Source organism: Danio rerio, chromosome 23 (genome assembly GCF_049306965.1).
Source record: "Danio rerio strain Tuebingen ecotype United States chromosome 23, GRCz12tu, whole genome shotgun sequence".
Lineage (NCBI taxonomy): Eukaryota > Metazoa > Chordata > Actinopteri > Cypriniformes > Danionidae > Danio > Danio rerio.
The window spans coordinates 28,216,471-28,230,044 of NC_133198.1; the positions used below are offsets into that span (position 1 = coordinate 28,216,471).

General features: G+C 33.5%; 1 protein-coding gene across 5 annotated transcripts in view; it reads left to right on the forward strand.

Moving 5' to 3' along the window:
- erbb3b (erb-b2 receptor tyrosine kinase 3b) overlaps positions 1–13,574 on the forward strand; it is a 56,604-nt gene that overhangs the window by 40,799 nt on the left and 2,231 nt on the right. For 3 of the 5 annotated variants that reach the window (XM_073938414.1, XM_021469802.3, NM_001014826.2), the window contains 12 exons: positions 1,205–1,258; positions 1,343–1,484; positions 2,925–3,044; positions 3,128–3,226; positions 3,810–3,995; positions 5,139–5,294; positions 6,716–6,791; positions 6,873–7,019; positions 7,112–7,209; positions 9,060–9,242; positions 9,810–9,881; positions 11,634–11,880. In XM_073938414.1, coding sequence (XP_073794515.1) covers positions 1,205–1,258; positions 1,343–1,484; positions 2,925–3,044; positions 3,128–3,226; positions 3,810–3,995; positions 5,139–5,294; positions 6,716–6,791; positions 6,873–7,019; positions 7,112–7,209; positions 9,060–9,242; positions 9,810–9,881; positions 11,634–11,880 — 1,580 coding nt within the window. The remainder of the gene's footprint in view (positions 1–1,204; positions 1,259–1,342; positions 1,485–2,924; positions 3,045–3,127; positions 3,227–3,809; positions 3,996–5,138; positions 5,295–6,715; positions 6,792–6,872; positions 7,020–7,111; positions 7,210–9,059; positions 9,243–9,809; positions 9,882–11,633; positions 11,881–13,574) is intronic. The other 2 variants (XM_073938415.1, XM_073938413.1) reach the window with 1 other exon arrangement.

A 13,574-nucleotide genomic window follows, 5' to 3' on the forward strand; every position in this document is an offset into this window, starting at 1 on the left:
AATAATTATATGATGTTCTGCTGCTCAAGAAACACCTATTATTATTAGCAGTGTTAAAAATGTTATGCTAACATTCAAAAGGGCAATTAACTTTTTCCATCAAGGGCACATTTTTACAGTTGTGAATTGCATTTTTAAACATTGTAGTAGTTTGAAACGATATATCTGTCATGTGAGGATGCTGGACAACAGAGTTGAGGATCCAATTGCAGTTTTATTAAGACAATCATCTAGCAAGCTAGGGTCAAAACAGGAACAAACAGGTGAATTCAGAGTAATCCAAATCGTGCTCTGTAAACCTGCGAATGGTTGGTACATGTGGCAAAATACATAAACAAAACAGATGTCAAACACGGCAAAGCTAGGGAAACACATGAAAGTGTTAACAAAACAGTATAACAAGACTCAGCAATGATGTGTGTGATGTGTTTATGGGCCACCTTATTAATCCTGAACTGCTTCAACTGTGTGTGTTAGCGGTCAAGGGGGATATGGACCAGGTGTGTGAGTTAAGTCCATGATGGTTATTGTAGTCTATTAAAGTGACAGATTTGTAGTTCTTTGGTGATCTGCACAGGCTGGATCGCTGATGATTGTGACAAAATGAGAAATAATATATACAGAATAAACATCTGGCAGTTTTTGGTAGGTATTTATATCATAATTTACAAGACCAATCCAGACAATAAATCATTTCAAACTATTAGGAATGCCAATAGAAGTCACTTTTAATAACTTTTTAAAGTCAAAAAGTGATGAAGGAAAGATCAAGGTCTCATTATGCAGTTCAAAAACATTAGGTTAAAAAAATGTTTAATCACGAATAACAAAAAACTGATAGATTATAAATGTGTTTAAAAGTGAAGAATGAAAGTAAAGCAAATTAAAGACATTATTGCATATTTTAATCTAATATATTTAATATAATATTTTTAACTATCTTTAATCCTAAAAAGCAAAGCATATCACACTTTTTACAAAACTAAAAAGCAAGAAAATAACATACTAGAACCTTCTGTATTTATTTATTTATTTATTTATTTTTGTTGTTTTATTTTTTGTTTTGTTGAGTACCAATAATTCATAATAGAAATCCTAAAAGAACAAAAAACTCCTGATCCCAATCACAATGATTTTGACTGGTACAGTAGTGTATGTTCCCACTATGTACTGAAAAGTGTCGATTTATGTGTCTCCTCATCAGATGTACAGGCCCTGCGTTGAGAGACTGTGTTGATCCTGACAGAAATGTGAACAGGTTAGTGGCGCCCTCTTCTGGTTACTTTGAGAAATTACAAACGCTTTCATATGTGTTTTTCTTCAACAAGCATGTTTCTCTCAGCTCTCAGATTGCAGGTATAGCAGTTGCCGTGTTTGCTGGTATTACTGTGCTTCTGGCGCTGTTTGTGCTTGGTATGCTGTATCACAGAGGCTTGGCCATTCGCCGCAAAAGAGCACTGAGAAGATATCTAGAGAGTGGTGAGGTAGGTCAGATGGTCTACATAACTTATTCACAACTCAGATCCACCTTCCTGCAGTTTTGCTGCAACCCTAATCAAACACACTTGAACAAGCTAATTAGTGTCTTCAGGATTGCTAGAAAGTTACAGATAGATGACTTTGATCCAGGTTGGACCTAATCTCTGAAGGGGATCTCAAAAGTCTAAATAAAACTATATCTATATCGATATAAGGCTCTTTGTTCAACCTCTATGAAAGCAAAAAAGGGCTTAATGCAATTTTGATTTAATTAAATGGCTTTACAATGATTAACAAAACTAAAAACTAGTCATTAAGGGTGTTTTTACACTTGAAAGGTTTGGTTTGATTAGTGTAATTTAGTTACAGGGGGAAAGTTCACCCAATAATTTAAATTTATACCCTCAGGTGGTTTCAAACCTCAAACCTTTATCATTTTTTTCTTTCTTCTGTTTAACACAAATTTTTTTAAAGAAAACCTGTAAAACTGTCACCATTAAAGTCCAAAGAAAGAAGGATAAACATTACTATGGAAGTCAGAGGGTACTGGTTTCCAGCTTTCTTTAGAAGCTTTCTTTTTTTGTGTGTTTACCAGAAGAAAGAAACTCAAACAGGTTTGGAACAAGTTACAACATTATTACTTATTTTAGTCTTTGGTGAACTATTGCAGGGTTAATATTCAAAAAACAAAAACAATCATCTTTCATGTCTGAGTTTTTTTTATATTTACTGTGTTATTCATTATTTTAACACAGCCATCAAAAACACGTCTCATTCTTTTTGTGTATAACAGAGGAATTTCTGGTCACTTTTATTAATGAAGATCAATGAAGTTATGCATTTTTCTAAGTTCTAAGTTCTATCGCAAAATACATGCCAAAAAGTAATCTTTTTTCGCATTTTTGTTACAAAACAAGTATCTTTAGGTTCAGGCTTAATAATTCTGGTGTGAATGCTAATCAATAAAGGACTAAATCTGTGCATTTTCTTTTTTAGTTTGGGCCAATATATATATATATATATATATATATATATATATATATATATATATATATATATATATATATATATATATATATATATATAATAATTATTATTATTATTATTATTTTATTTTTTTTATTTTTTTATTTTTTTTGAAGAGGAATTGAACAAGAATGAGTTGTAGAAATTATAGTACAGACATTCATTTTTAATTTATCAGAGACACAAAATTGCTCTAAAAGACTGATAATAAGAAGACTTTGCTACTTTTTTATATTTAGAATAATTTTCCATAAATATGTTAGATTCATCCTTAGACTGAATGGGCCTCAACTAAATAAAAGTGTTTGACATTTTAACTATTTTTCCTGCTAATAGCCACATTACACATTGCTGCATGACATTATACATTACTACACATTATTTTATGGTTTGCATGTCTTTCTGCTGTGTCCACGCAGAGCATGGAGCCGCTGGATCCAGGAGAGAAGGGGACAAAAGTGCATGCCCGCATCCTAAAACCACAGGAGCTGCGAAAGGGCAAACTTCTGGGCTACGGAGTCTTTGGCACCGTCAATAAGGTTAGAGGGCCAAGTGTGCCAATTTAATAATATTTTTTTCTCTTATTTGGACTGTGAATAAAGTAAAGTGGCTTTATTCTCAGGGTTTTTGGATTCCTGAAGGTGACTCCCTAAAAATCCCTGTGGCCATAAAGACCATCCAGAACCGCAGCAGTCGGCAGACCTTCACAGAGATCACTGATGTGAGTCATTAGTTTGCACCAATTTTGTTTTTTGGAAAATGAAAATAAAATTGTCCATAGTGTATGTGTGTGAGTGTGTATGGATGTTTCCCTGTGACGGGTTGTTGCTGGAAGGGCATCCGCTGCGTAAAACACATGCTGGATAAGTTAGCGGTTCATTCCGCTGTGGCGACCAAAGATTAATAAAGGGAGTAAGCTGAAAAGAAAATGAATGAATGAATGACTGAATGAAAGAAAACTAAAACTAAATGAAGATCAAAACAGTTCTGACCGTTGATATTCAGAGTAATGTCCACAGCGGCCACTGGTGGATTTACGTGAAATGACGCGTAAGAGAAAACGTGCTACAGTAACGTACTTGAAATCGTCAAAAATGCACATTAAACCTTTTCTGGAATAGTTATTTACTAAATAAAAATCTAACAAAACCAGAACTAAAATTTATAGCAAATTGAAAAAAATTTATTGAAATAAAATCTCATTTCAAAATGCAAATCTGTACTAATCATGGGTAATACAGTAAATGCACACTCATGGATTAATTGCTTCATGCCCTTATACCTTTTTTTTAACCTGTCGGCAGCATATGCTTTCAATGGGAAGCCTGGATCACCCGTATATAGTGCGTCTCATTGGGATCTGCCCTGGGGCCAGTTTGCAGTTGATCACGCAGCTCAGTCCTCATGGATCATTACTTCAACACCTTCGCCAGCACAAAGACAGCCTGGACCCTCAGCGGCTGCTCAACTGGTGTGTGCAGATCGCTAAGGTGAGAACACTGGGAATTGACAAAGAAAGTGTTTGAATCAGCAAGCTTATTTAATGTTGTTTTTTTAAAGAAGCCTATTTTTCTCACAAAAGCTGCATTTATTTTGATTTTAAAAGTTGCAAAATATTATTGCAGTTTAAAATGGACATTTCTTATCAAACGCACTTTAAAAAAACAGTTCCTGTGATCTAAAGCTGAATTTTCAACATCGTTACTCCAGTCTTCAGTGTCACATGGTCCTATTATATAATGACCTGCTGTTCTATTATGATTAGTTATCGTTGCTACTCAGTCATTAATAATGATTCTCATAACTGCCAATGTTATTTTCATGCTTTCTTTTTTGAAACTCTGATGTGGTTTTACTTTTTAGGATTCTTTGATGAAAAAAAAATTCTAAATGAGAGCATTTATTTGAAACAGAATGTTTTTACTTTCACTCTCGAACATTTGAATGTGTCCTTGATTAATAAAACTATAAACAGTGCTTATAAAAAACCCATCAAACCCTATGAAAATCTGTACTTTTACCCACATTACACATGCCTTCAAAAGACCTTCTGAATAAAGCACAGATTAGGAGAAGGCTACCAAAACATATAAAAGGCTGGATGAGTTATTTGAAATGGGATTTGATTTTAGGCTGTATGACAAATAAAGTAATTATTTCAAAGGGATTATGATGGTGATTTTCTCTAGGCACTGGGTGGGGATTTTTAAATGTCTTTGCATGAATCTGTATCACAGTTTTCATAACAATGTGTTCCCGCACAACAGTTTTTAACACTGATAATAATAATATCAAATCTTTCTTGAGCAGCAAGGATCATGTAACAGTGAAATCTGAAATAATCGTAAAAAAGATTTTAAACTACATACAAAAAGAAAACAATTCTTTAAAAATGAAATAATAATTGTAAAGTTCAGCTGCACTTTAGAATATTTCAGAATATATATACAAACTTCAAATAATTTAATTTATTCATTTCACAACATGAAATAATCTTACTGATCTCAAACTTTTGACTTATGTATGTATGTACTGATGTATGCTGTTAAAATTCATTTTTGAAGAAATCCTTTGTGTTTGTCCAGTAGATATTTGTGCACTTTATTTATTCTCAATGCATATGTATATTTTAGGGCATGTATTATCTGGAGGAGCACTGCATGGCCCATAGGAACCTGGCTGCACGAAACATACTGCTCAAGAGTGACTACATAGTACAGATCTCGGACTTTGGGGTTGCAGATCTGCTCTATCCAGATGATAAGAAATATGTGTACAGTGAACACAAGGTAAACTCTCTTGAATAAAAAGATAATGTGTTAATGCATTAATAACTACATTATTAAACATTACAGAATTACAATTCTAAATTGATGCTTTGTTTTAATGTGATTTTTTTATTCTTACATGAATTTTCTTTTATAATGCCGATTTAATGCTCTAGGATTTTTTTTATATATATTATCAGTGTTTAAATCTGTAATTATATATTGCTAAGTATTTTTGATTAATTACATTTTTAAAAAGAACAGTATTTATTTGAAATAGACAACTTTTTGTGTTATTATAAATGTATGTACTGTCACTTGATCAATTTAATGCACCCTTACTGAATAAAAGTGTTAATTTTCTACAAAATAAAAATATAATTAACCATTGAAAGGTAATGCGTATACTTTTAAAAATGTATTTCAAAATATATCAAATTAATATTAGACCTATACACTCACCGGCCACTTTATTAGGTGCATCTTACTAATACTGGGTTGGACCCCTTTTTGCCTTCAGAACTTCCTTAATTCTTTATGGCATAGATTCAACAAGGTAATTAAAATATTCCTCAGAGATTTTGGTCCATATTGACATAATAGCATCACGTAGTTGCTGCAGGTTTGTCAGCTGCACATCCATGATGCCAATCTCCCGTTCCACCATATACCAAAGGTGCTCTGTTGGATTGAGTTCTGGTGACTGTGGAGGCCATTTGGGTACAGTAAACTCAATGTCATGTTCAAGAAACCAGTCTGACATGATTCACACTTTATGACATAACGCATTATCCTGCTGGAAGAGCCATCAGAAGATGGGTACACTGTGGTCATGAAGGGATGGACATAGTGAGCAACAATACTCAGGTAGGCTGTGGTGTTGACACAATGCTCAATTGGTACTAATGGGCCCAAAGTTTGCAAAGAAAATAGAAAGCCAAGCAGTTTCTGAAATACTTAGATCAGCCCTTCTGGCTTCAACAACCAAGCCACATTCAAAGTAACTTTAATCACCTTTCTTCCCCATTCTGATGCTCGGTTTGAACTGCAGAAGATTGTCTCGAACATGTCTACATTCTTAAATTCATTGAGTTGCTGCCATTTGTTTGGCTGAATAGACATTTACGTTAATGAGCAGTTGGACAGGTGTACCTAATAAAGTGGCCGGTGAGTGTATGTGTCTAAAACAAAATGTTCTATGTTGGTGTCAGCATTAAATTAGATTTACAACAGTGAATTTGCAAACATCAAAATCTCTATACTTGTCCACTTTAAATCAATTTGATGCTTGGAAAATTCTTTTCATATTTGAACCTTATGCTTTTATATTAGGAGTAGGGGTGATATTTATTATTTTGATGAGAAATAATTATAATAAAAGGGATGTATAATCTATTGTGGTCACTGGTCACTAAGGATTTCAGATGCTCTCTTTTTTTCAGACACCAATAAAATGGATGGCATTAGAGAGCATCCTCTTCGGCAGATACACTCATCAGAGTGACGTGTGGAGCTACGGTGAGTCTCAGCACCATTAAATATACCCCTTTCAGTTGTTTGAAGAAGTACATCAGAATGAATATTCCTCATGTATTTCAGGTGTGACGGTATGGGAGATGATGTCATACGGAGCGGAGCCATACGCTTCTATGCATCCTCATGATGTGCCGGGTCTGCTGGAGAAAGGAGAGCGTCTGGCTCAACCTCAGATCTGCACCATAGACGTCTACATGGTCATGGTCAAGTGTAAGTCAAATGCGTGACACATTTAAGCTAGATTTATTTATTTTTTGTCACTGAATGTCTTAATAAACTCATTTTAAATGTTCTGTCCACAGGCTGGATGATTGATGAAAATGTGAGACCCACATTTAAAGAACTGGCCAGTGAATTTACAAGAATGGCAAGGGACCCGCCACGCTACCTTGTGGTGAGGGTAAGAAATTTACAGTGGCCTTCACTAATCATGGCACACTTTGTAATTATATAAGCAAAGTTAAAATGAAAGTTTAACCGTTTGATCTTCTGCTTAAAACATTAACAAAAAGGCGTATAATGCTTGTTTATTTTTGGATATGAGACATCCTTGAAATCCTCTCAATTTATTTGTGGTGCTTTTCAGTTGAAGGCAAAATTATGGGCCCTGCTGTAAATTTTCAAATATTTGCTAAGTGCTGCTTTTTAATACATATCTTTAAACATAATACTTTTAATAATTAATTTCTAATAACTCATTTATTTGATCTCTGCCATGATAACAGTATGATGACGTGTGTAATATTTTGCTAGTTATTTTGATAATAGTTTTCAGCTTCAGTTGCAGTTTAAAGACTTAACCAAATTTAATTAGTCAAGTAATTGGACAACATTAGTTTGTTATGTAGCCAATTGGTGAAAATGTATAGGTAACAAGGTTATTTTGATGGTCCATTTGAGTATTAGTAGACTGTCTGATTAATATCTGCTGAGACTGTTCCTTCAACAGACTTTTAACTCACTATAAGAAACTTTGCAAGTACATGTCAACTTTCACTAACCATAACCCAAACCCTAACCCCCTAACACCTAACAGTTTACTTATAATCTAATAAGAATAAGTTGGCATGTAGATGCAATGTAACTTAAATTCAACAAACGAACCATCAAAATAATAATAAATGTGTTTCTTAAAGACTAATAACAAAACCCTTAAAAACTTAAAACTTAAATCATTAAAACTGCTTTTAATCTAGCCAAAAAAAAAAATCTTTACCTTGAGGAAAAAATTATAGGAAATACTGTGAAATACTGGAAATACTGTTCCTGTTAAACATCACTTAAGAAATTTTTGAAAATGAATTAAAAAATTCTCATGAGGGCTAATCATTTTGATGTTAAATTGTAATTTTTAAACTTTCTGATCAGAAAAGATTCTCTAGCTCCATGCTTTGGGATATTCAGGCTCCTTGATCCTTCATTTTGACAGTGGAGAAGACTTGACACGCATCCTCTTTTAGGTTGGGTTTAGGTTTTAGGTTTTATAACGCATACAGTTAACTGCAATTTCTTTATTATTGCCTTGATAGTAGAAATGGCCAATTTCAGGATTTTACATTCTTTTACTGCCACTTCCCATTTTATTAACCTCAACAAACCTTTTACTGCAAATTACAGCTCTCTTCTTTGGTTTTACCCATTGTGTGTAGAAAGAATTTGCTCATATGAATTGCGGCACATTAACAAATATATAATGAATTTTACTTCTTTTAAATATTTCCCAAATGATGTTTTACAGAGCAAGGAAATTTTTTAAGTATGTCTGATAATATTTTCTCTTCTGGAGAAAGTCTTATTTGTTTTATTTCGGCTAGAATAAAAGCAGTTTTAAAAATTTTTTAAATCCATTTTGAGGACAAAATTATAAGCCCCTTTAATAATTCAATTTAATAATATAAGCCCCTTTAATAAGGGTTAATAATTCTGACTTCAACTGTATATATATATATATATATATATATATATATATATATATATATATATATATATATATATATATATATATATATATATATATATATATGAAACTGTGCTGTGTTTATTATTTTTTGTTCTTAATGAAAGCAGAGTGTTTTGTGTGTGCTGTAAGATCAAATGTTTAAGGTCTTCCTTAGTCGTATTTACCTAAGGTGCCAATATTAGTTTAAAGCAGAGTATATTTTGTTTGCTGTATATACATTTTTAATTATTTTAAATTTTAATTATTTAATTAATTATCATTTTTAATCATTGATTTCTGTTATGATGTAGCCTGCTCAGAATGGCAGCGGTGCAGAGGAAAGCCAGCGGTATGTTAAAAGCTCTCATCTAGAGGTAGGATTGGAAGAGGAGGACGATGATGAAGATGAAGGGTTGCAGGTTGGGTTTGCGACTCCTCCTCTCCAGCTCTCACCTACTAGAAGTCATTCCCGTGTCCGGATTGCCTCCTACAAGGTAAAATATGTGTTGCTCACAGTACCATTTACAAGTTTGGGCTCAACAATACTGCATAAAAAGCTTTTCTTACTTAAACTTTTTATCTTGTCTCTAGTCCAAATAGCTCATAATTCTTAAATCAAGAAGCATTTTCTAGACAAGCAGATAACATTGTCTTGTCTTCAGAAATAAGTCATAATTAAGTCTGTTAATTAAGTCTTAAAACAAGCAAAATAATCCCCCAATGGGGAAAGCACAATTTGAAATGAGTTTAATTTGCTTACCCCATTGGCAGATTATTTTAAAACTATAAAACTAGATTTTGACTAGAAATAAGACAAAAACTCTTAAGGAAAGTTTTTGTTTATTAGAGTAAAAAAGCAACACTCTGAAATTTGCCTAAGGATGTTTTGTATTGTAATAAACTTTAAAATGTAAATTGTTTCTGAATTTTCAGCATCATTACTCACTTCGGTATCACATGATGCTTCAGAGATGATTTTGTTCAAACATATGAATCTGATTTTTGATCAAATTATAAATTATTATTCTATTCTTTCTCTCTCTCTCTCTCTTTCTGTTCAGAGCACCTCAGAACACACAGCACCGATAGGTTATCTCCCCATGACCCCAGGCCCAGGAGATGAGCCTAGACAGGTCAGATTTGACAGCATGGTGACTTGACCATTTAAAATGTTTTTACAGTACCTAAATCTACTCTCAAAGCTATTTAGGTTCTCTTAGACAGTCCTAAAATATGCTGATAATAATAAAAAAAAAAGAATAAAATCCTGGGTCCAAACCAGTTTACGGATTGGCAGAAATAATTAATAGGAGCTGAAATACAGAAGATGCCCCTTCCCTTCGAGAATGTTCAGTATAATTTCCTAAAGTGGCCGCATTTTGAAGAAAAAAAAAAAAAAAAAAAAACGACTTATAAGCCAGGGGTTCCCAAACTTTTCAGCCCGTGACCCCCAAAATAACAATGCCAGTGACTCGCGACCCCCCAATATCCTCTGAGGTGGTTATAAATACAGAAACCTTGCATGCAATGACACAGACACACCAATTAAATTTGTGTCAGTGCTTTAAATGTGCCAGAAAGTATAACCTGATGTTATAAAATCAAAATGCATCTGACGCTATTGCTGCCTTTAATATAATGTAATTACCCCAGGGGTCGCAATCCAATAGAACTAGTAAGCTAGCCTACTATAGTAACTATATAGTATATAGTAACTATAAACGACTATTTTTATTTTCAGTATAGTTATGGATAAAATATGTTAATTCTTATGGTTTAATAAAAATAAATAGATTTTTGGAAATCATCAGGCGACCCCCCTTCATTGCCCTGCGACCCCTCGGGGGGTTTTATTGTATTATTATACAATAAAAGTTATCCAAGTACAGTACTTCACCTGTTTTAAATGGAACAGTAATAAATGTGTGAGAAATATTCTGATTGTAACAGTGTAAATGTGATATGTTATTGGCTGAACCTTTTATTGTATTTTATTTAAATTGTCTCTCCATTATATAAAGATGGGGGCTTTAACTGTATTTATTGATAGCCTAGCCGGGACCTTAAAGTCGTATAGGGATTAGTTTGGGTTAGGATTGTTAATGGGGTAAAATGTTGATTCTTTACAGAGTTGTATTCTGTATTCCATTTGATATTTTCCCGAGAACCAATAAAATTGTTTATAGTCAATGAAAGTAAAAGAAATGAGTCAAAAGGAGCTGAAACTACATAATTCTTATGTTTTTGGGACAACTTAATTTTTTAAAAATAATTAAAATTTATTAAGTTAACTTAATCGATTTGTTTTGGAACAACATGAAGGAAGTTTGTGGAACCCAGTATTTTTTACAGTGAAATTAACATGCACTGTAAAAAAATGCAGGGTTCTACACAATTCATTCCTATTGTCTCAACACAAATCAGTTAAGTTAACTTAAACTTTTTTACAAAATTAAGTGGATTTTACAAACAAAATTAAGTTATCGTAACGAAATGTCAAGAATTGCATTGTTTCAGCCCCTTTGAAAAAAGTAGTTTGAACAAGCAACAACATGTTGCTTTTGAGTGTGTGAGAGCAATCCTACACAAGCTCATTACGCAGTTTTACATTACGCAGCTTATGCACTGTGCATAAACCAGTGTAAAATAGGTTGATGATGTTAAGGCATACTTACAGCACAGGCACAAAAATATTTTTAGTGTTAAATGATAGCACAAACACCCGTAAATATATCACAAACCTCAGGAAATCACCTTGCATTAATATTCTACTCCCATCAATTTTGTGTCTGAAAGAGAATCTCCTACAAGTGCACATTCAAAAGAGGTTTTGTGTTTCCAAGTCCCATTATGTAAAACAATATATATGTGTTGTTTCCACCCAGTTGCGAGCCCAGAGGAGGAAGATTGGCTCAGTGAGGACAGAGTCTGAGTGTTCAGAGGGACGGGGGACCATCGTGGACATTGAAGCCATTGAAATCACTTCTCAAACAGGCAGTCTTCGCAGAGGACGTAGTCGAATGGACAGTGCCTACATATCTGGCGGAGTGTCTGTCGCATCAGATCCATTCTCTCCTGGTCTGGAGGGAGTAGATGAAGACCATTATGGATACGTGCTGCCTACCGAAAGAGGTAAAACATTATTGCTCTCTGGGTGATTACTGAGACTCGACAGAGACTGGGTGATATTGTCCCAGAAATGATCAAAGTAAATATTGATATGATCATGCTCCGCCAATTCAGTTTTATACTAAAGTGTAAACTATATATTTTTGTTGTGTTTAGCATAGTCTATTATTATTCATTTAAAGGAAGGGACTTTTTTCATATTAGAAGTAACAAAGTTGTATCAAAGACATTACAACTATAAAATGGCAGGAAGGTAATAATTCTGTCATTATTTACTCATCCTCCACTTGTTCCAAACCTGTTTCAGTTTTTTTCTTCTGTTGAGCACAAAGGGAGATATCGTGACGAATGTTGGACAAAAACAACCATTGACTTCTATTGTATTTCCTTACTATGTACAGTATGTTATAGATGGATGTTTCCTTCATACTATGGATGTCAATGGCAGCTTTTTTCCAACATTCTTCTGAATTTCTTGTTTCTTTTTCAGAAGAAAGAGATTGATAAAAGTTTAGAACCACTTGAGTGTGATTAAATGCCGAAGAAATGTTTCATTATTTGGTATCCCTGTTCACTTTCACAACCCAAATGAAGATTTTTTTAGGAGTTAATTTTAAGATTAAAAGATTTGAAAAGTTTGAAATACCATGCGGGTGAGTAAATATGACAGAATTATTAATACATTTTAAGAATTCATTACAGTGTCGCCTTAAATATGAATTAAATCCTTTAATCCAACAGTCCCATCAACAAATTGTAGTTTTACACTTTATTATACAGACATCAATTTTCCCTTTAAACCAATTTTGGTGTTCAAAGTGTCATTGCATTATTGATTGCACGGTGCAAGGGTGTTCAACCCTATTTCTGAAGATCTACATTTCTGCAGAGTTCCGCTCCAACCCTGATCAAACACAGCTAAATGAGCTATGATCTGAAAGAGCACTTGGTAATTAAAAGTAGGGATGTCCAGATTTGATAACATGATCGGAAATCAGACCCGATCACGCAATTTCAGACTCAATCAGAATCAGACGTTACCTCCCAATCAGGACTCGAATATATATGTATCTATATATATTTTCATTATTTTTTAACTCATCTATAGTTATGCGGTGGCACAGAGTTAGACCTCTTTCTTGACTTCACAAAGAAAAAGCAACGCTTGTGGCATGACATCACTTTGCTGTAGAGACCCTATTGGTTAAATGCCGGCAAAGTAAAACGCAGAAGCAGCTTGAAGTGGAAAGTGCAAGCATGTCTGCGCTCTAGAAGTATTATAAAGTTGATGATAACAACATAGCTATAGCAAACTTTAAGATATGTAAACTCGGGATTGCCTGCTGGGTATTTTAAGTTGAAGAGCTATTTTTTTATATTAGATTTTTTTTATATTTACTGTTGCAATAAAGTCCAAAAGTGAAGAATTTGTGTTATTTATTACTTGATTGTTCAAGCGACCTCACAGAAGTGCTCCGTTTGTTAACAGAGTTGTTGTATGTTAAAATAAGGGGAATTAAATAAATAATAAGGAACATCCAGGATCTGTTTCTCTGCTCTTCTTTATTATTTTTTATGCATTATAGAAGTATCGGATTGGGTTTTGATATCGGTAGATACTTAAAATCAAATGACTCAGACTCGAGGGCAAAAAAATCTGATCAGAACATCCCTAATTACAAGTACAAGTGACAAGT